Here is a 23,627-nt window from a genome sequence, read left to right as displayed (position 1 = left end):
CACTGTCTCCCCACACTGCCTTATCTGTTTCTGCCCCCCTACTTTGTGTGTGCCTCTTGTCAGTCAGCAAGCATTTTTTTAATCACCTACTATGTGCTGGGGACTGTACCAAGTTCTAGTAATATAAAGAAAGGCAAAAGACAGTCCATGCTTTCAAGGCAGTCACACTTTAATGTGGATGACACCTTGCAAACAAACATAGACAGGATAAACTGGGAATAATCAACAGAGGGAAGGCACTACAATGGAGGGAGGTTGGGAAAGTCTTCTAGAAGGTGGGATTTTAGCTAGGACTTGAAGTAAGTCAGGAAGATCAGAAGGTAGAGATGAGGAAGGAGAACATTTCAGGTGGGGGTGGGGGTGCCATCAGCAAAACTGCCTGGAGTCAGGAGATAGATTATCTTGTTCTGGGAACAACACGGAAGCCAATGTCTTTGGATCACCTGTGGAGGGTTAAGGTATAAGACTAGAAAAGACAGGGAGAAGGGGAAAAGGTTACGAGGATTTAAAATAACCAGAGGATTTTATATTTGATTCTGGAGTTAATAGGGAGCCACTGGAGTTTATTGAGTAAGGGAGTGACATGATCAAACCTGTGCTTTAGGAAAATCACTTTGATAGTTGAGAGGAAGATAGACTCTAATGGGGAGAGACTTGTGGCAAGATCAACCAGTAGGTTATTGCAAAGAGGTGATGAAACCCGAGTGGCGTCTGTGTCAGGGAAGAGAAGGGAGTATATTTGAGAGATGTTACAAAGGTAAAATTGAAAGTACTTGGCAACCGATTGGATATGGGGGATGAGAGATAGTTAGGAGTCGAGGATGACATGTAGGTTGTAAGCCTGTGACTGGTAAGATAGTGGTACCCTTGGCAATAGTAGGTAAGTTTGGTAGAGAAGAGGATTTTCAGGGTAAAGATGATGAATTCAGTTTGGCTATTTTTAGTTCAAGATGTCTATGGGATATCCACTTCGAGATGTCCACTGCAATAGGCAATTAGAATTATACTGGAAGACAAGAGAAAAGTTAGACCTGGAAATACAGAACGTATATCCCTTCCCCAGTACACCTTTTCCCATATCCAAATTCTTCTCAACTTTCAAATGTCATGCCCTGTATCTTCCTTGAATCCTTCCCTCTTCTGAACTTGTGTAGCAGTTATTATTATCACTCATAAAAAATTTTAGAGTGCATTGTCCTGCCCAAAATGGTGAATGCTCTCTTATTGCCATCCATGATGGATGCTCATCTAACTCACTTAAACATTATCAGGGATAGGCTGTTCATTCCTCCCAAGGTAGGCCTTCTCACTTTATAGCAGATATAATTCACAAAATTATAGCATTTTAGTGTTGGAAGGGATGTCCTCTAGTCCAATATATACCCAAAAAGTAGTCCCATCATAACCTACTTGATAAGTGGTCATCCAGTCTTCTTTGAAATCCTCCAATGAGGGTGGACCAACTACCTACCGAGACAGCACATTAAATTTTTGCATAAGTAATTCTTAGGAAGTTTTTCTTGACATCAAGTGTAAGTTGGCCTGTTTATAACTTCTATCCATTCATCGCTCCTGGTTCGTTTTCTGAGGCCAAACAGCGCAAATCTAATCTCTTTTCCCTAGGATAACCTTTCAGATCCTTGTAGAAAGGTATTTATTCCCCCTTGTTTTCTTTTTTCTCCAGTCTGCACGTTCCCACTTCCTTCATCCTCTCTTCATATGGCATGGACTTAAGATCTCTCACTATCCTGGTTACCCTCCTCAGGATGTTCTCTGGTTTATCAGTGTTCTTCCTAAACTGTGGCAACCAGAAATAAATACAATTCTTCATATGTGCCCTAACCAGTGCAGAGTGCAGGAGGATTTTTTTCTTCTGGGAAGTTTCACCTTACATTGATTATCTTACTAGCTTTTTAGGCTAATATGTAGTATTGTGCACTTTCTACTGACATCCTCAGACGTTTTTCAGAGATGGCTGTGTAAAATTGTTTCTCTCATGTTACGGTTCCGAAGATGGTTTTTTGAACCCATGTAAGATTTTATTTTCTTTCCTCTTGAATTTCGTCTTAATAGATTCAGCCCAATGCTCTTGCTTGTTGAGATCTTTCTTTGGAGTTTGACATTAGTGCATTAGTAGTCCATTAGCTATCCCTTCTAGTTATTTGTCATCTGCAATTTTGATAAGCATGTTGTGTTTTTTATCTAATTCATTAATAAAAGTGTTAATCCCTTCTGCTCTCATGGAGATGAGTCAAGGTTGCCAAGTTTACATCTACTATTTGAGTTTACCCATTCAGCCAGTTCCAAAGCCATCTAATTATCACTGCCTAGGCCATGCCTCTTTGTCTTTTCCACACGAATGGTATGAAACATTTTTGTCAGCCGAACCATTAGGCTCTAGGCAGGCTATAAATAGTGACAGTGCTTTCTCTACCTACCAATTTAGTAATAACCTTGTGAACAAAGTTCATCTGTCATGGTCTGTCCTTCGTGAAACCATTTTGGCTCATTGTAATCACTAGCGCCTTTTCTCAGTGTGTACTGACCATCTCTATTCTAGAGGTTCCCCATGAATTAAAGTCAAGCTTAGTGGTTTATGATAGTAGTAGTTAACATTTACTTAAGCACTTTATTATTTCATTTGATCCTCACTTCAACCCTGGGAGGTAGGTGCTGTTATGATTCCCATTTTGCAGATAAGGAAACTGAGGCAGACAGAGGCTCAGTGACTTGCTCAAGGTTACACGTCTTGCAAGTGTCTGAAACAGGATTTGAACTCAGGTCTTTCTGATTCTATCTAGTGGGTCACCTAGCTGCATTATCTGGTAGGACTTCATTAGTACAAGTAAAGAATTCCCTGAAGTGCTTGCATTGTTCTATTTTGTGCTACATATTTCCATTGGGCTGGACCAGTTGCTATATTTTACATAGTTGCAACTTTGAACGTGTGAATTTGAATGTATATGACCACTTCAGGAAGCCCATCATTTGCACTAATTTGGACTTAGCTGTGGTTTGCAGATTCTGTTTTCTTTCTTTGGACGTTTGTGCTTTTTCAGTCTCGGATTCTCTACAATCTTTAAGTTAGTGTCAGCGGTTGGTCATAGCTGCTAATTTTTTCACTGTGCAAAGATGTAGTTCTTCTGGAGTTCATCAGCTAATTACTCTCTTAGAATCTTTTTAGTTATCTTTGTGTTCCTGTTTAGTTATTTTTGTTTTGTCAAGTCCCTTGCAGAGATCTCTGACAGAGAAGACAGAAGCAAAGTTAGAATTGAATAGATCGACTTTCTTTCTATTATCAGATATCATCATCCCATCCAACCTTATGAAATAGGGAAATGGTGTATAGGAAGCCCTGTAGACAAAATGACATATAAACACATCACTGGAGGCTTGCTCCTTCCAGCCTTGCTCTCCCACTTCAACAGGTCTAAGTTCCCAGAGAGAGACCACACCACCAAGGGTCTGAGGGTGATTCAGTGGTCAAAAGAAATACGCTTCCTCTACCTACACCCTAGCTCTTGAGCCACAACCTAATGTGTTTGTCTGCCCAGACAGCCCCTCACAAGGTAACACATCCTCATGGTGTATTTATTTACATAATGGTGCGTTTATTTACATAATGGTGCGTATATTTACATAAATCAGCTCTCATAATATTGCCTCTCTTGGGTCTTAAGCATAACAAAGAAAAAGACACATTAACAATATTATAGATACCATAAGTACTAGGTGGCTCAGTGGATAGAACACTTCACTTGGTATCAGGAAGACTTATTTTCATGAGTTCAAATCTGGCCTCAGATACTTACTAGCTTTGTGACCCTAGGCAAGTCATTAGTTCAGTTTGCCCCAGTTTCCTCACCTGTAAAATGAGCTGAAGAAGGAAATGGCAAACCACTCCAGTATCTTTCTCCGCCCCCCAAAAGAAAACCCCCGAAGAGTTGAATGTGACTGAACAAGAAAAGGTATTATTACTAGCTAGCTAGCATTTATCAAGTACTTACTTGAAGGTTTGCCAAAGGTGGCCCCAGAGTGCAACAGGCATTTCTGAAAAAAAGCTTTACTTATTTTCACCTCCAGATGGTGCTGAAGGGCACTAGTTGTCACTGAAGCTTTGAGCCTATGAAGTCAATGAAGAGCAGAGAGAAAGCTCTGAAGTTCTCAGTGGACTCCTCCATCTCCTTGATGTCCTTGAAACTGTGTCTTTCTACTCACATTTGTCTGGGTTCAATGAATAAAAGAACTTTCCCATCCTCTTTGCAGCATTAAATCATTCTCACACAAGTGAGGTATCACCACACCTTGGAGACAAGTTCCAGATTCTCACATTTATACTGACTATAATTTTCTTTCCAGACCTGTCCAAATCCTGTCTGAAAGTCTTCTTTCTTCACATATATGTTTTAGCAATTCATAGTAAAAAAAAAAAATTCCTTTTCTACTCATACCAGACGTCTGCATCCATAATAGCAGCAGTATCGTTACATCCTTTGACGATTAATAGAAATCTTTTTCTTTACACAAAAACGGGTTTTTTCTGCCCTTTTCATTCTTAACTGCTTCTTATATAAAGGGCCTTAAGGAGACATACATGTAGAAGGAGTACTGACCCTTCTTTGGTCTTCTACTTTCTCCCAATAAATCCATAAAACCCCTGCTCTTTCTTACCAGCCTCAGGTCATTCTGAACTCTGGCAGGCCTGGTGTTACTTTTTATAGGACCGTTCAGTCACATATTCTACCTGTTACCTGCTCCTTTTCCCATCTTTTGTATGTATCTTTTAAAAAACTTGTTGGTTGGTGAGTTATCTCTGTAGCCACGCTGGTCTGTTTAAATAAAGGGTTTATTTCCCTTTGGGTGTCCAGATTTTATTCTTGAGAGTTTCCTATTCCTGTCTTCCACTGGAGGATTTTAGTTTGTGGGATTCCTCTATCCTTCCTCTGAACTCTGAAATGTGCATTCCCAAAATGGAGGGTGCGTATCAGATTGTCTGGCTTTCTTCTCCTCTACCACAAACTCCACAATAGAGTGATCATTTCCATCTAAGGTTCCCATCATTTCTACTTGAACAAATAGTTTCTCCCTATTAGTGAGAATCAGAACCAAGATATAACTACTTGTTTATTTCTTCACTTTATCAAAGGATAGATTATTATTAAGTGAAGAAGTTATCAGTCACTCTGCTTTTGGCAGAGGGAGAGCTGCAGCAGGTGCCTGGATAATTGAAGACCTCCATCACTATTTTATCAGGTGCCTGCAGAGCTCATGATCTGTTTCTCACACTTATTTTTTTTTCTCATCTATGATCCTGTGAACCCTAGACATCCCATTTATTACCCACTGCTCTTATTTTTTGTGTATATCTGCGTGGGGCACAGCTGATATTAACAAAAGTTGTCATTGGATTATATTTGTTTGAAGCCATTCTCTTTGTAATAATCACTGTCATTTTTGTGATACAAATTAAAGGTCCTCATTCCTTCTCTGTCTCAGTGACTCCTGTAAATTTCCATTTGGTCTTCTTAAGGTTAGAAAAAACTCAACTATAATTTCCATGCTATGAGAACATGAATGTCTGATATTTATATCATCTCCTTTCTTTCATACCATGAAGACTAATAAAGACACATGCACGTACATACATATGACTCTACCATATCTATCAGTCAACACATATGTATTGAGTACCTCCTACGTGACAGTCATTTTCAAAAGACATACAGCCTAGTCCTTAGCCTCAGGGAACTTATGGTCCAATTGTGGAGATGAAATGAGCATGAGAAAAATAATTAAAAATTTCTTAAGATGTAAGTAGAGGTGTTCTTTTTTTTAAGTGCAGTAGAAGTTCAGAGAAAGGAAAGATTAATAAAAGGTGAGGCAATTAATGGAAAAAACTTAATGAAGAGGGTTGTATGTGAATTTGGCCTTGAAATACAAACAAGATTTTGGTAATTGAAGGGGACCTGCTTTTTAGGCAAAGGGAACACTATGAGCAAAGGCACAGAAAGAGGAATTAACTTGATATATGTGAAGAATGATGACAAGACAAGCCTTGATTGGATGGAAGTAGCATTTTTGTGAGAGTAATGAGGAATTCAGATTGTACTGTTAAAATAACATCCAGTTGTTGTGGGCCTGTAAACTAGATGGAACAGTTTAATTTTGATGTGCCAGACAGATAATGAGATGTTATGGATTCTTAAGTGTAAGAGTATGTGATGAAAGTGCTGTTTTAGGAAGATGAGTCTGATGGCTGTATAGATTGATGGGAAGACCCTGGATTTAGGGAGTCTTAGAAGGATATTGCATGATGTAGGAAAATCTTGGACAAACATGGAAGCCTTCTGGTTAGAAAGGAAAAACTTCAAATTGGTGGTATCTTAAGGAAAAATCAACAGGATTTGGGGACAGATCATAGAAGAGGAAAAGGCAAGAGAAGGACCAAAAGTGTCATCTCATTGAATGATTCTTATTTCTAGTTTGGGAGACTGGAAGATAACTGGTAACATGGAAGATGTATTTGAATGTAAGTGAGACTTATTTAGAATTCCCTTTGGGACTTTAAGATATCATTAGTACCATGGATTGTGTTTTTTTACTTTTTAACCCCAATAATCGTGGTTTAATAAAAGATAAGTAAATGTGGTCCCTTCTGCTGCTTTTGGGTTAGGGGTCACAGTGTCTCTCCTTTGTTTCTCCTACAGGAAGCTTTGAGTGTGGGCAAAGCCCAGGTGGAGATGGGAGCTCAGGTTCTGGATGTTAACATGGACGACGGGATGTTGGATGGCCCCATTGCTATGACCAAATTTTGTAACTTCGTTGCTTCTGAACCTGATATTGCCAAGGTGGTGTTTAATTTAATTACAGTGTTACCTTACTGTCATTACACTTTTTTCAGCTTGTTCGGGCACCCTCTTAATCACACAGGTTATAAATTTGTCTTTTTCTAGAGTTTTTAAAGTACATTGCCCTGGAGCAACCATCTTTGCTGTTTCTTGCCTTGAACCTCCTGAATGAATGAATGGATGATGATGATGGTGATGATGATGACAGCAACAGCAACCAATGTTTAGGATAGCAAAGTTCAGAAAATATTTTACACACATTTTCTCTTTTTATCTCCCAAAGAAACCTTGTCAGGTGGTTGAATTTATCTTTGTTTTATAGATGAGAAAGTTGAATCTCAGTGGTCAAGTGACTTGCCCAGGATCACACAACTAGCAAGTGTCTGTCATAGGATTCTGACTCTAAGCCCAGTGCTTTGTCCATCATTCCCACTCTCTGAAGAGTGGTTTTCTGGGCCCAACAAGTATTCAGAATGCTGAATACTATTCTTAATTTCTCCTCAAATTTCTGTAAATGGACATGAAGGGTGGCTTCATTTTGCATCTCTTAGATCTGTAACTGGTACCTCACCAGCTCGGCGTGAAATCCTAAACTCTTCAATGCTATGGCTGCTTAAATCTTTTGTCTCTTCAGTATAAATATAAAAGGTCTAGTTGATCCTTTGAGGAAGAGGGTAGGGTCACTGAAGCTAGTCAAACTGAAACATAATTAAAAATTAAAATAATATTGTCTGACCTAATTTCCTCCCATCATGCCCCATAATTAAAGGTTGGTAAACTAATGGGGGGATCCAGAAGTTTCTCCCCTCACCAACTAGCTGTTATTTTAAGGATAAATGACATTAACTTACAGATGGGAGAGCACATTTTTAATTAGGTTTTTGTCAAATACAGAGCGTTTCAAAAGTCTTAGTGCAGGTTTAAGTTTTTCAGGAGAAATAGCCTGGGAGTAAATTCTAATGTTTCTAGTCTTCCATTCTTCATTTGTGCCTCTCAAAGCACTTTTCCCAAAAGTAGTAGCAAATATTTACTGCCACTAGTACTAAGGATGGCTTTCTTCTATCTGACAAGGTTATCAAGTTGTAAAATCAGTAAGTTCAAGGTTAGTTGTTCAAGAGTTGCAATCAAGCCTTAATTTCAGAGCTCTAATACTAAAATATAGCCATTTAAAAAATTTTATTAATGACTTTTGTTTCTGCATCACATGTTTCCAAATGCTTCTCCTTGGTGAGCCATCTCTTACTGCAAAGATTTTTTTTTTAAAAAAAGGGCACGAAAAACAGGTCAGTAAAATGAACCAACACATTGACTGGGATTGACAGTGTATATAGTGTTCCATACCCCTTGTCCCCCACTTCTGCAATGTAGGGAAGAAGGTAATATACCCATTTATGATAGCAGCAGCTGACTTTGTATAGTACTTCACAGTTTGCAGAATACTTTGTGCACATTATATAAGCAGTTAGGTGGCTCAGTGGGAAGTGTTAGACTTTGCATCAGAAAAACTTGAGTCTAAATCTGGCCTCAGACACTTTCTAGCTGTGTGACCCTGGCCAAGTCATTTAACTTTTGTCTCCCTCTGTTTCCTTGCCTATAAAATGGAGAGTGGTTGTGAAGATCAAATGAGAAAATACTTGTGAACTGCTTTGCAAATCTCAGAGTGTTGTGTAAATATTAGCTTTTATATTATCATCTTGCTTCCTCCAAGAGTTCTATGAACAAAGTTCCTGCAATATTAAAAGCAAAAGTTTTGCAGTTTTAAGGACATGACCTTCCTGCCAAGTAGCTCTTCTTGCATACTTGGCTCTGTATTCATTTTGGAAATCCATGGCTTGATGTGGTCATGCATGCCTCTAGTTGCTGTTCATGGGGAGGCTGAGGCTGGTGAACTGATTCAGTTTGAGAGCTCTTTGCTGCAGTGAGCTAAAGCCGATGGGGTGTCCTTCACCAGTGCGGGGAGCTGCTGGGAGTGAGGGACCCACAATGCTGCCTAAGTGAGTCACCCTCAGTCAGAAATAGGGCTGATCAAGGCTTCTGTGGTGATTGGAATTGGGTTTGGACCACACAGTCTCCTGTACTTCCAGCCTGGGTGATCGAGTTTCAAAAATCAAAACAAACCAAAAAAACCTCAAAGTTAAAAAATTTCATTTTTGCCATCAATTTCAACTTTTTCTTGCCCAAACCTTTTTTTCTTTTAAAAAATCCAGAATGACCGGAAAGAACATAATCACTGATGTAAATTACTTACTCTTTGTGTGCTTTCCTTTGCTACCCTCTGGTGGAGGGTAATAGATAAATCGAGATACCTAAATATAGGGCAGTCTAGGTATTAGAGAATTAAAACCAAGGGACCTGGATCCTGTTCCATTGAGTAATGATGTTTGCTCCACCATCCTGGGCACTCTTCTCTTTTGTAGTTTTCTCGATCTTAAAATTTCTTTTCCCTTTGAAGATCATCATTTGAGTTTTTTTTTTCTTGGCTTGTTATCTATTTTACTTTTCTTTTTTCTGAGGCTAGGTCATGAGTTGCTGAAGAAAGAACATTAGGTCAGAATTAAAGGGGAATATAATATTTTCTTTTGTTTGCTTCCATTGAGACCTAGGTTAGCCTTTTACCCAGATGCTGTAAGCTACATTCACTTCTTCCTTTGAATGCCAAAGCTGGGGTTATTTCAAGTCAGGAATGTGGGAGCTCAAATTTGAATACCTTGGCTAGGAGATTTCTTGTGAAGGGCATGAAGCTGCACATTAATCCTGAAGACAGAACAGCGTCTGACTTTGAGATGCCTAAATCCTATATTAAGATGGTTACATTGGCATTTAGGCACTTGAAGTGGGTAAGCTGATACCAAAGCCAGGGAAATGGACGCTTATTGGGTCCTTTCTCAGATGTTAGCTTAACCCTTTTCCATGCTTGAGGATCAGCTAAGTGCTCTCGTGACAGGAAAACCCCTCCAAATATTTCAGACTCTCGTCTTTGTGCCGCTGTTTTAATTTTACCATAGTGTTGCCTGGATGACGTCAAAAGTGTACGTTTGGGATTTTGGAAAGTTGGCTGTAGCTTATGTCTTACTGGTGACCAATCTCTGCCCTCAAGTCTTTTTAAATTAAATTTTTGTTGCTATTTTGCATTTTTTACGTAATCAGAATTGCTCCTGATATCCTCTTCCTCCCCCTACCCCTTCCCAGAGAATCATTCTATACAACGAATCATATTTTAAAAAAGAAAGAGCAAAAAGGGAAGTGGGGGGAGGTCAGCAAAACTGATCAACAAATCAAAAGAAGTCTGAAAACATTTGCAGTGTGCCATGCCTGTGTACCTCCCAACTTGGCAAAGAAATGGAATGGAGTTTTCTTCTCATTTCTGAGCCCATGCTTTCTACCATGGGGCAACAGGAACTATTTTTTTCCCTCTTCAGGAATTAATAAGAATGAGGTACAACAGGAAAAAGGGGAAGGGAGCAAGATATGCAAGATGGTAATAACATAGAAACTGTTTATAAGAGGGACCTCAAAATAGGTGCATTGGAAATTTTAATTCCATGAGGAATATAGAGAATAAAGAAGACATAAAGAGGTATTAGGACCATGGATCAAAACATAGAAGTCTAGAATAAACAGAAAGGGAAGATTAATGAAGAGAATGAAGGGAAGAAGCCTTTTTAGAAAAAAAAAAGTACAGAAAATGAAAAAAAAGACAACACATAAAAGAAGTTGAAGGGGGAGGATTTTACTTAACTGAGAGAAAAAGAGGAGAACGGTTAGGTAACTAGTTGAAAGGAAGAGAAAATGAATTAATAAGTGAAACTCATAACTGGGGAAGGGGGTGATAAATGGGAGGGGGTAGGGCTTGAGGCAGAGGGGAAGAGATCCTGGGGGAATTGGTTTGCCTTCACGTAGATTAAGCAAAAATAACTGTCTTTACAAAGGAAAAGGAACAAAAACAATTAAAAAATCTAATTCTGAAAAAAAGAACTGTTAGAGATGAATGAAGGAAAATTTAAACCTAAGTCTCATAACTCTAAATGCGAATGGATTAAACACTCCAGTAAAATGGAAGACAGACTGATTGAATAAGAAAACAAAACCACACAATCTATAGCTTACAAATAACACATCTAAAAAGAAGAAAAAATACAAAGAATAAAGATGAGGTCTAGAACAAAATTTACTATGTATCAGGCAAATACCAAAAAGTAGTTGCAATTATACTGTTAGATATCAAAGACATTTACAACATAAAAATGATTTTAAAAAAAGAAGCTACATTATGCTGAAAGTGGTCATAAGCAAAAAATCAGTATCAGACTTGTATGTTTAAATGCCATGGCATTTAACTTCATAGAGGAAAAATTAATTGAATTTAGAAAAGACATAGTAATACAATGGTAGGAAACTTTAATAACCTTTCAGTTTTGGACCAATCCAGTAAAATGATTAACAGAAGGGAAATAAAGAGTTTGAACTCATTACTGGAGAAACTAGAGATAAAAGACTTAGGGCATTTCCGGAATTGAACTGCTAAATAATGCATGTACTTCTCAGTACCACATGAAACTTTTGCCAAAACTGACAGTGTAATAGGGCACAGAGAAATTGCAAATAAAGAAATAGAAATAGGAAACATGTTACAGCTCATAACGTAGTAAGTATAGTAATCATTTTAAGGAGCACAAACAAAAGACGCAGACCCAAATGTAGATTTAATGAAATCCTAAAAAATGAGTGGGTCAAAAAAACCATTAAGAATTATGTGAAAGAAAACGATAATGACAAAACAACATTCCCCAAATTCTGGGATGCAGCTAAAGTAATTCTTAGGGGAAACATTACATCTAAAAATATCTTTAACAAAATAGGAAAGAAGATAAGTGAACTGAATATGCATTTTTTGAAAAAAGAGATTGTCAACAAATAAACCCAAAATAAACACAAAAGAGATTTGAAAAGTAGAGGAGAAACTAATTAATGACTTGGACTTATTCGCCATCCTTCCCTGTTCTAATTGCAGGTACCATTGTGTATTGACTCTTCCAACTTTGCTGTGATAGAGGCTGGGTTAAAATGCTGCCAAGGGAAGTGTATCGTCAACAGCATTAGTCTGAAGGAAGGTGAGGATGACTTCCTGGAAAAGGCTAGGAAGGTCAAGAAGTATGGGGCTGCTGTGGTGGTCATGGCATTTGATGAAGTGGGTCAAGTAAGTGATTTCTTCAGTTCTTCCTTTTTTCTTGGTTTTTATGCACCTTTAAAATATTTGAAATCTTTAAACATAGTGTCAGACACATCCTCAGAAACCTCATTTTCTTTAAAATGCTTTTAAAAATAATTTTTTATTGCCACTTAGTGTGCTCACTTCACATATATTTCCTAATGCATTCCTCCCTCCTTTCTTTCTCTGAGAATTAAAAAGAGCTGAAAAAAAAGTTTTCAGCAAAACTTATTTGGCATATTTCAAAACTTAAAATACCCTCTCCACCATCCTGAAGCGCTTACTTGGAAATTTTCCAAGCTAATTGATTGGTTAAAAAAAAAAAAGGCAACCATTACCAATCCCCTTCCCCAGCAAAAGCCTGTTTTTGATTGATGTACCCTTTAAAAAAAATCACTGGCTCATCACAGTACCTAATGGCCACCCCCAACCCTCACCTCCAATCCTATATTCTATGTAGTATTCCATATCTCTTTTCCCCCACCTCAGTAAAGAACATTATCTCCTATTTTTTAATTAAAAAATTATTGATATTTTCAAAACTCATTATTTTAATGTGAATTTGACAAACGTCAACAAATGTAAAGTTCTATGTGCAAAGGAGAAAAGAAAGAGATGATGTCTACTGGATCATGCGTCTCTGTTAACATACAGTTTGTTTTTACAAATCTATATTAAATTTGACATGTTAGTATTACTATTTCCCTGTTCATCTATATCATTTTCAGTCATTTTTATGATGGCGATAATATTCTATTACATTCATTATAATTTGTTCAGCCATTCTTGAGTTAATAGGAGACCACTTGATTTCCAGTTCTTTGCTTCTGATAGGTATGTGTGTCTATAAACATAAGTGTACATATCTGTGTGTGTGTGTGTGTGTGTGTGTTTTTTAAAATTCCATTTGCAAAGGTCTTAGTACTGCAGACATCATGGAAAACTGTCCAGCTTATTCCAGTCACTCCAAATACTTAGTATTCACACGCTTAGTTAATGGAAGGGAGGGCCATGCCTTTTGATGGTAATAGTCCTAATAGTGACTGTTGAATTTGGCCAGAGTTTTATTGGCGAGGCCCAAGTTTTGACCTCATCAATGACCTTCCGTGAACCTGTCTGAGGCATAAATGACATTTAATCTCTTCTCTGTCTTAAATACCCTCTCTTCATTTTGGCTACATGTGGACTTCACCTAGGGAATGAATTCCTTAGCATTTCTTATATATTTAACTGGAAATTGGAGAAGGGGAAATCTTCAGAAAAACAGACCAGTGTGGCTTAGTTATTGGGAGTGACCTAGTAAAGGAAGAGAAATGCTAGTCTTTAACTCAAGAAGCTTTTTGGTGTATTTTTGAACATTTCTTTAACAAAAGACCTTGGTGAATTGGACTCCAGTGGTATCTTTCAAAATCTTATCTGGAAGTTCTCCAGGCTAATTGGTTAGCTTGAAAACAAAACAAAAACTACCTCCAGCAAACAGCTGTTTTTATTTATTAATATCCCTTTTTAAAAAGAGTCACTGTCTCATCAGCTAGTGTCCCTAAGGACCGCCCTTTGCCTCCTGTCCTCCAGCAGAACCCTCTCATGTAACCAAGAAGTACATTAAATAAAACAACCCAACACCTTGGCAACATCTGGCAGTATAGGACTCATTGTGTTCCTGTAATATCTCACCTCTCTGCTGATAGGTGGGAAACGTCCTCCAATTTCATTTTTGTTTCACATTCTCCTCACTACCTTAGTACCTATTATGCTCCTACCTGTCTGACCACTAGTTTTCAGTCTTGTTTTGTTGCTCTTCATCCAGGTCACGCCTGCCAGTCGTAAGTGTCCCGCCAGGGCTTTACCTTGGTCCTTTTCCCTCTATACTGTTTCATTTGGTGAGCTCATCAACTCCCATAGATATAGTTATAATTTCTATGCTGCTGATTCTCAAATCTCCTAATCCGGTGCTGACCTCTCTGCTCACCTCCAGTTCTTATCTCCAACTGCCTTTTGCATGTCCTGAAATAGATATCCTGTAGATGTCTTAAACTTAAAACATGTCCAAAATTGAATTTACTTTCTTTTCCCCCCAAACTCTCTCTCCTTCTAAACTTATTTATTATTGTCAAGGGCATCACCATCCTACTAGTTCCCCAGACTCATACATCCTCTACTCCTCACTCCCTCTCACCTCTCATATCGTTCTATTGCCAACGTCTGTTGTTTCTGCCTTCCTAGCAGCTCTCACATTTGCTTCCTTCTCTCCCTGGTGCAAGCCCATTTCTTCATGCCTGGATTGTTGTCGCAGCAGGATGATTTTGCTGCCTGGCACAAGTCTCTTCCCACTCCAATTTATCCTCCACTTAGCTACCAGAATAATAAAATAATTTTTCTAAAGCTCAGATATACCCCCAATAAACTACTGTGGTTCCCAACCTTCTCCAGCATCGAATACAAAATCCTCTTTGACATTCAAAGCCCTTTGTAAGCTGCCCTTTCCTCCTCTCCCCCTTCTGGTCTTTTCATACCTCTTCCCTCCCTCCACATACTCTTCCAGTAACACTGGCCACCCTCCTGTTCCTCACATAAGACTCTCCTGCTTGCCTCTATCTTCTGGCTTCCTTGGTTTCCTTCAGGCCACAGCTAAAATGCCGCCTTCTACAGAAAGCCTTTCCCAATCCCTCTTAATTCTTATGCCTTCCCTCTATTAATTATCTGTATTTATCTTATATGTAGCTTGTTTGTACATATTTATTTGCATATTATCTCCTCCATTAGATTATGAGCGCCTTGAGGGCAAGACTGCTTTTTGCATTTCTTTGTATCCCTAGTACTTAGTACAGTGTCTGGAACATAGAAGGCACTTAATAAATTTTTATTAACTGACTATGAGCATGATGATGAATTCATCATCCTTGTCTCTTCCCAATGACCTTGAAGTCAGCACTCATTCCTGCTTAGGGCAGGAATGATATGTGTTGTTCCCCTCACTCCTTCCCTCTCCCCAGAGTAATCTCCAGGAAAATGAAAAGTTAGCTCTTCTAGACAAGAATCTTGAGGGTGCCTTCCCTTCCCCTCTCCCTCATTTGCTATTAGTTATATCAGCTCTGACTAGAGAGTGCCTCTTTTTGAACAAACATGTGAAAAATTATGCAGCCAAATGGATATTGTCCTCCTCAACATAGTCATTTCAGGAGACTATAAACAAACTCCATCAATGCTCTTGCTCTTTGAATGAGACAGGGATAAACTTCTTCTCCTCTTAGAGCTAGTAACACGTTCTTTTGTGGTGGCAAATCTTCCTCCTTTAAGGGTAGTTTTGCTTTTTGAAATAGATACAAATTTTGTGAACAAAGTGAGTGATCAAACATTGCCTCCAGAGTGTAAATTTTGTAAACAAGATGGGTCAGGAAAATAGTATTTGGGTTTAAAAACGAATGAGATATACTTTTATACACCAAAGAGATCAAAGAAAGAAGAAAAGGACTCAAGTTAATAATATTTATAGCAACTTTCTGTGTTACAGCAAAGCACTAGAAAATCAGGAGGGCATGGCTGAACAAATTTTATTGTGAGTTCAGTAGAATAGTATTGTACTGTAAGAGATGGGTTCAGAAAAACCTGAGAAGACGCATATGAATTGATGCAGAATGAAGTGAGAGAAGTTCCAGGCTAACAATTTATATAACAACAACATTATAGAGAATAAGAACTCTGAGAGACTTTAGAACGGCAATCCAAGCAATAATCAGTCATGATTCCAGAGGACTGATGGTGAAGCGTGTTACCAACCTCTTGAGAGAGGTATAATGCCTTTAGGATACTAAGGTACATGTTTCCAGACATGGCACATGTGGCATTTTCTTTTGCTTGACTATAAATATTTATTACAAGGAATTTGTCTTTTTTTTCTTCCTTCCAATTTTGGGATGCAGTGGGAGGGATTAAGATGGGCTAGGAATAGCATAGTCAGAAAAAGGAGAAAAAAAAAGAAAGGGTCATTGAAGCATTTTTTTTTTTAATGCACAGAAAGAGAACAGAAGGCCAGAAAGAATCAGAGACAAGCAGCACAGCTTTGAAAGTTACATGTTAAATTTATTAAATCTTTAAAAGGAAAAGCAGACTGTATGCAATGCAGATTGGCAGTTTCTTGTATTTTTGTTTTATGTACGTGGAAATGCCCATTTTTGGGTATTTCAGAATAACATGTATGGCATGTAAGCTCTGAAAGCAAATGCCATGACAACATAATTGAAGAAGAGGGTAGGGCTTCCAAAGTAATGTCTCTGAAGGACAGAACACGTTTTTATATTTGAGTTCTAGCATGTTTGTGGAAAAAAAGCAACCATACGAAAACTCATTGCCCTCATTTCTGTGTGTGTGTGTGGGGGGGGAGGGATTTAAACAGAAGAAAAATAACTTGTGAGGACAATGATGCAAAATGGCCTTTAAACCCATCCTTTCTCCTTATTAATTTGCTCAGATTTCCATCCTGCTTGTCAGGATTCTGAGAAACTCAACTATCAGTGCTTACATGCTTATTGACATCTCTGCATGCTTTCACTAAGTCAGAAAGTCTGTTGGTTTGTAGAAGTATTTGACAGTCCATTACCAATTACATTTTGTACTTTTCCTTTCTTCCTTTCCTTCCTACCTGCTTCCTTGCCCCAGGCTACAGAAACCAACAACAAAATTGAAATATGTACCCGAGCCTACCATCTTCTTGTTAAAAAAGTGGGATTTAACCCAAATGACATCATCTTTGACCCCAATATCCTTACCATTGGGACAGGAATGGAAGAGCACAACCTGTATGCTATTAACTTTATCAATGCAACTAAGACCATCAAGGTAAGCTGTGGAGGTTTCTCTTCCTTTTTTATTCTTTGTTACAAGGACTGTAGGTAGGAGAGGTCATATTTGGAAATAGAAGATATCCATTAAAAAAAAAGATCGAGGTGTGTAAGGAGTGGGAACATATGTCTGAGTCTTGATACATTCTGTAAGTTTTTAGCAGAGATATCAAACTCTTGATGTACCTTCATTGGACCAGATTAGAATATAATTGGAAAGTGTTTAACAAAATAAATAAGAATATAATACAACATAGATAATATAAATTTGTGGTTTTCTAAGTTAATACATGGCCTGCAGGGATCCCTTTCTATTTGTGTTTGATAGCGCTGTTTAACAGCACTCCAAATTAAATAGTGAAGCTGTCCTGTGGAGTGCTGATTTCTAGGGTTTTCTGACTTTTCCATTCCTTACCATGCTTAGCTGCCCCCCTATTCCTTTGTAAAGCATCGCTTCTCAGATCAGAGTTTCCTTGGCTCAGGCAGTATAAGAAGGTCTGTGGTTGTGGAATGGAGTCAAAGGCTCATCAACCTAGAACCTCAACTTTCCGTATGAACATATTGAGTCCCAGTTCTTAAGTGACTCAGCCAAGGTCAGCCATATAATAAGAGGCAGAGTCAAGGTCAAACTCAGGTCCTATAACTCCCAGTTCATCTTTTTTTTCACTGTACTGTTCTGTCTCCCTTGGGTTGGTCAGCTTTTGCTTCGGACCTTATTTGGTGTTTATCTCTTATGTGAAGACAGAAGCAGCAATTTAGGAGGGATGTGATAGCTCTGTAGAGATGTCTCAAGGGCTGTATGTGGAAGAAGCTTTAATCAATCAATCAGTGAACATTTCTAAGTGTCTACTGTGTGCCAGGGTTTTACTCAACATGGCCCCAAAGTGGGGCAGAGCTAGGAGCAATTTGTGGAAGTTGTCAGGAGGTCAGTTTTAAGTTTAAACTTGTTAATGATTAGAAATATCCCAAACTGGAATACCTTCAGAGGTTGTGAGTTTCCTATCACTAGATGTTTTCACAGAAAAAAATGGATAAACATTTGCCGGATGATGTTGTAGAAGAGATTCTTGTTCATATCTTGGTTGGATGAAATGGCTTCTGGGGTCCCTTCAAACTCATTTATTCTGTGATAAAATGCTGAGGAAAATTAACCCATTGCCAAGTGTTTGGCATCCTACTAGAGGCTATAAATATATACACCTCCTTGGGATCAGCAGCGGTTTTCCTTCACTCTGCTGGAATTCTCAAAAAAGTATTTTTTTATGAAGCTGTAATGCCCTTCAAATATGCCTTCACATTAGGTTAATTAAACCGACACTAATTAAAGGAAGCCGTGTTCCCAAAATGAGGTGCAGCAAAAGCCTTCCTCAAGTAACGTGGTCTTAAGAGAGACCTTCTGGCAGAAGCATCATCAGTCCTGGGAACTGCTGTGCCCATACCTCAATCGGCACAAAATCATAAGGAAATCTAATAGACTGGCTTGATTTCGGAAATTTTTTTCTCTTTGGGAAACTTGTATGAAGTAGAATTGAGTGTGTTCTGATAGGGTCTGCATGGTTGAATTTCTCATCCTCATTTCATCTCCACATTTGCTTGAGAGATGATTGCACAGAGCAGTCATGCTGAATGTAGAAGGAATGTAGTCATGAAAGAAAAGCATAAGCTATGAATAAAAAAGGACATTGTAACTTAGAAACCCATGAACAGGTTGCTTATCCTATTGGTTCAAAGCAATTACTGTCCCAGTACCTCCATACCCACCCTTGAAAAGTACAGTAGACCAGAAGACCATTTTTTTCCAGCCATTCTTGTCAAGCAGGGCATCCTTTTTCCGGTAGTTTGTATTCTTAATTTTTATTCAAATGCTGGGCTTTTGAATTAATTTCCTTTTGCATCTTGCTTATTGAGTTGACTTAGTGACTGCTTGTTTGTTCTGCTCATCTTCTTTTCCATTCTTTTAATCAGTACCCAAATGATGACTACTTTATAATATAGTTTGAGGACTGATAAAGCTAGATCCGCTTCATTCTTACTTTTTTCATCATTTCTCTTGAAATTATAGATGTTTTTATTTCTCTAAAAGTGAATTTTATTTTAGCTAGTTATGTAATTCTTTGATGGCCTGGTTGACGTAAATCTGAAAATTAATTTAGATAATATATCATTTTTATTATATTGGTGTGGCCCAACAATGAACAATGAGCATGTGTCCAATTGTTCAAGCTTCTGCAGAGTTTTTTAGTTGTATTATTGAGTTTGCCTTTGTAGGTTAACTCAGGTATTTTATACCTTTCTTAATTATTTTGAATAGAATTTCACTTTTTGTCATTTACTCCTGATTTTTCTTAGCAGTATACAGAAGTGCTGATGACTTGTGTGCATTTATTATCCTGTTACTTTACTAAAGCTAGAAATTGTCTTTTTTTGAATCAAGAGAAATTCCTTTGCTGCCTCTCTTATAGCTATATCAGATTGAATGAGGATAAAGAGTGAACTGGGTTACAGAGATGCAGGCTTTATGATAAATACAGGGAAGACTTGCCTTTCTTTTGTAACGTTTCCTGCTAAACAGGGGTTCACATCTGAAAAAAGATCTCTTCCTTCTGATTCATGTTTTAACTTTTAGGTCAAAATAGCATTAAGTAAGGATGGCAAAGAGGAAGGCAGGACCTATTGTTTTAAGTAAACGTTCTAGTAAGGGATTTGGGGATGATATTTCCTTATTTTTTTTTTTGTAAAAGTAAAATGCTAAGTATTATTTTCTTCATGGGTTCTGTAATCCCCTCTGCTGCAACATCAGTAATTGTCACTGAAATCGATTGGATCTAATTTTTCCTGATTATGCAATAGTCTTGTCACGGCTGGTGAAAGGAAGACCCTTTGAGAAAAGAAAAAGTGGTTGGTAACGTTCAGTGACATTTGTGGGGGCCTGAGTTGGTTCTGGCAAAAGGATGGTTTTGATTTCCTAATTCACTGGTTTACCGTCTCTGCTGATGAGTCATCACTTTAGAATTTGTGAACCTTCTCTCTCTCACCTGTTTTATTATGTGTTAGTATGAGTTTGTAATGAACTTTCCAATTTTTCTTTGGTCTTTTAGTAGCTTTTTTACAAAAAAAGAAACTTTTTTTATTTACGCATCGTGTTTATCAGGGTGCCTGGTTACTGTGATGGATGAACTCCGTGCCATCAAGGAGTCTACAATTTAGTAAGAAAAAGTTGTTTTGAAACATCGAATGTTTTTGGTATGGCTGTCATTGGTTTCTTTGTTGTCCTAAGAAGCTCTAATTAGGAATGTTGATTTTCTTTTCTGAGAGGCAGCATGGCATCATGAATAGAGGGCTGTTTTCAAAGTGGGGAAGAGCTGGGTTGAAATCCCACCTCTGACATCTGCTGTGTGACCCTGGGCAAGATACTTAACCTCTAAATGTAGACCATTCTAAGACTGTAAACTTCAGAGAAGGACCTTCCCTGTGTTGGTAGGATGAGTGTCCTCACCTGAGAGTTCACCAGTGAAATCTTAGTTCAATCCTTATGTCTAATTTGATGCTATGCTTGTTAAGTTGACAAACCTTATCAAGCTTCATGTTGTTGGCAGGAAACGTTACCTGGAGCCAAAATAAGTGGGGGCCTTTCCAACTTGTCCTTCTCCTTCAGAGGGATGGACGCCATTCGAGAAGCCATGCATAGTGTTTTTCTTTACCATGCAATAAAGGTATGTGATGAAGCCAAGTCATCCTGTTGAGCGCCAGCATGGACTTTGGCAATCCCGGGGAACCCTGACTCTGCTTTTCCTTCTCCTCAGTGTGGCATGGACATGGGAATAGTGAATGCAGGAAACCTCCCAGTGTATGATGACATCCACAAAGACCTCCTACAGCTTTGTGAGGATCTGATTTGGAATAAGGACCCAGAGGCAACAGAGAAGCTGTTACGCTTTGCCCAGGTAATTTCAGGTAGAAGAGGAGAGGAGAGTATTCTGGAGAGCAACAAAGGTAACTATGGCATGACAGATGGAGCACTTGGCCTGGTGTCAGGGAGACCTGAATTCAAATCCAGCCTCGGACAGTTTCTAGCTGTTTGACCCTGGGCAAATCACTTAGCCTCTGCTTGCCCCAGTTTCCTCATGTGTAAAATGGGGACAGTAATAGTACTTTACCTCCTAGGGTTGTTCCAGTGATCCAGTAAGATAATAATTGTAAGGCACTTAGCCCAATGCTGAGGGTAATATATTTGCCCCAAGGTCACAAAAGTAGCCAGGTTGCAAGTTGAAAGTAAGTCCTCTGATTTCATTTGACCTCAGTGCCCTTTCTACTGAGTGAGGCATTTCATGTCAGAGAGAGAGAGAGGAAGGGAGAGGGAGGGAGAGAGAGAAAATGAAAATATGAATGTGTACGTGTGTGTATAAATAAAAGGGACATTTTGGTCCCTAGCTAGAGAAATAGGATTCCTTCACAGAAGCTTACAGGCTATTAAACTGAGACAAAAAAGGACGAGGATGCTGATAAAGGAGTAGCAAGATGGTTGTATAAGTGTTGTTACTGTTTCCTAAGCCACAATCACTTGTCAGCCCCCCACTACGCATAGTAACTTTCCCCCTTTGACTGGGGCACGTGGAAATAGGTTCCCAGAAAAGGAACTCGAGAGGACTGCAGAGAGGGAACAGGGATCTTGCTCTTTCAGCCCTACTAACAAGAGAAATTGGATTTCTAGAGTTCTGCTTAGGGAGCGCTGCACTGAAGGAAGCTCATTGGAGTTCAGATCATGTAGGCAATTGACTTTCCTCTGAGTTCTTTCTCCGATGGCTGCAGGCCAGAGCGCCTTCATTTTGGTCATTGTGAGTTATAGGTAGCCATTTCTTAGCTTCTGTCTGTTTGCTGGATGAGAAAACCAGCTTGGCAGAAACATTTTTCCCCCTCCTTCTGACACACTCTATTTCTGCCTCTGTGCACGGCGGTCCCAGGCTTTCTTCTGGCTTTCCTAGCAAAGACCGTGTGAAGGCTTTCATTAACGCTGAGGTACTAAACAGCGTTCTGTTATTAGTCGCAGGAATCCTCAGTCAGACTTTTTTTGATAACTTGCTGGGTAAACAGGCAGCGTCAGCCTGCTGTCAGAGGCCAGAAGATGGTTTAGGCTGCTTGGCTCGACATTGTGTGTTGCCGTCTTACCCCACCTTGTTGCATGAGATAGCGCTTCATTTCAGAAGATAAATAATTCTTTAAGGATTTCACATATCAGTAAACATTTATTAAGCACTTGCTGTGTGCCGTGCACTGTGCTAAACACAGGGAATACAAAAAGAGGCAAAAGGCTGGCCCTGCCTTCAAGGAGCTTACAGTCTAGAGGGATGTTATCCATTAGAACCTTATAACAAGCCCTGTGAGCTGGGGGCTAGCTGTCAGTCCCATTTTACTGATGAGGAAACTGAACATTAGAGAAGTTGAATGACTTGCCCAGGTTCACACTGCTAATACATAACTAAGGTGGCCTTCAAACCTGGGGTTTTAAAAATAAATTAATTAATTAATTTAATTTTTAATGTATGGGATGAAATAATCATTTCCATAACATAGTATAATTAAAAATGATTGCACACGAAACTGCAAATCTATTATGTACAACTTGCTATCCCTTTTAAGGTTAACAAGTAGATTTCTATTCCCTTGCCGGCTTCCCTGCCCCCCCCGCCCCCCATGATGTTCCATGATGTTCATCCACTGTGCCATACTGACTCCTCAAGTATAAGATGCGTTATTTTAAACTTCTGAAGTACCGTTCTCTGAATTATTAAAGGTATGTGGTATTGTTCTCCCCCACCCCCTTTCCTCATTTCAGTTTTAGGCTGTTGTTTACCAGTTCTCTTTCCCTTGTATCTTGATGAGCTGTCAGGAGATTTAGTTTCCGGAGGTGCAGGCAGAGTTGAAGGGACCCTAATAGACATTCCAAGAGCTGCCATCCATCATAAGAGAAATGGCCTTGTTCTTTCTCATGGAACTATGGTGGCTTGTTCTGTGCCATCAAGATCACTGTGAAGTAGCTCCTCTACATTCAGGGTGACTTCTATTAATGTTATGGGACTTAATAACGCAAACAGACATATTTTAACAACCCCTGGGAGCCACTGGCTAAGTAGCATTTCTTTAGGAGGCATTAAGTGCAAATGGAGCATGAAAAGTGGGAATGTAGTAAAGCAAATGAAAGTCATTGGGATTTTTTCCCCTGCTCCCTTGAGGGAATGATTATCTCCTTTCAAAATGAACTCATCTAAATACTGGCCCTGCTGCTCATGTCTCCTGCCTGGTTCATTGTTGTAAACACTGAGAAGAGTCCTGTGTTCCATCCTCCAAGGTCCTGTAGATCCTTGCTTTAATTAGCATTAAACTGTATTGCAAAAGATTTAAAGTGGTCCCGAGACAATGTCAGGACCCAGGCTGATGAGGAGGAAACTCTGTGGTAATCAAATGCTCTAGTATCCAGCATTGGAGAGGCAGAATCATGCAGTGGATAAAGTGTTGGCCTCAGGGTTCAGAATCCATCAGTCAACAAGTATTTTATTAATTAAGTGCCTGCTATGTGCCAGCATTGGGAATAAATGTACAAAGAATGAAACAATCCCTACTCACAAGAGCTTAAGAGTCTAATGGGGGAGACAACAAGTACATATATAAGCATGGAGAGCATGAATGTGAAGTGGATAAATGTAAATATAAACAAAATAGTTAAAATCAAGATAA

General features: G+C 38.8%; 1 protein-coding gene across 1 annotated transcript in view; it reads left to right on the top strand.

The window, feature by feature from the left end:
* MTR (5-methyltetrahydrofolate-homocysteine methyltransferase) overlaps positions 1 to 23,627 on the top strand; it is a 138,107-nt gene that overhangs the window by 65,544 nt on the left and 48,936 nt on the right. The window contains exons 15-19 of the mRNA XM_036756287.1: positions 6,708 to 6,848; positions 11,860 to 12,045; positions 16,714 to 16,893; positions 20,492 to 20,608; positions 20,699 to 20,839. Of these exons, the coding sequence (XP_036612182.1) occupies positions 6,708 to 6,848; positions 11,860 to 12,045; positions 16,714 to 16,893; positions 20,492 to 20,608; positions 20,699 to 20,839 (765 nt within the window). The remainder of the gene's footprint in view (positions 1 to 6,707; positions 6,849 to 11,859; positions 12,046 to 16,713; positions 16,894 to 20,491; positions 20,609 to 20,698; positions 20,840 to 23,627) is intronic.

Source organism: Trichosurus vulpecula, chromosome 4 (assembly GCF_011100635.1).
Source record: "Trichosurus vulpecula isolate mTriVul1 chromosome 4, mTriVul1.pri, whole genome shotgun sequence".
NCBI lineage: Eukaryota > Metazoa > Chordata > Mammalia > Diprotodontia > Phalangeridae > Trichosurus > Trichosurus vulpecula.
This window is presented reverse-complemented; position numbering and strand designations above follow the sequence as displayed.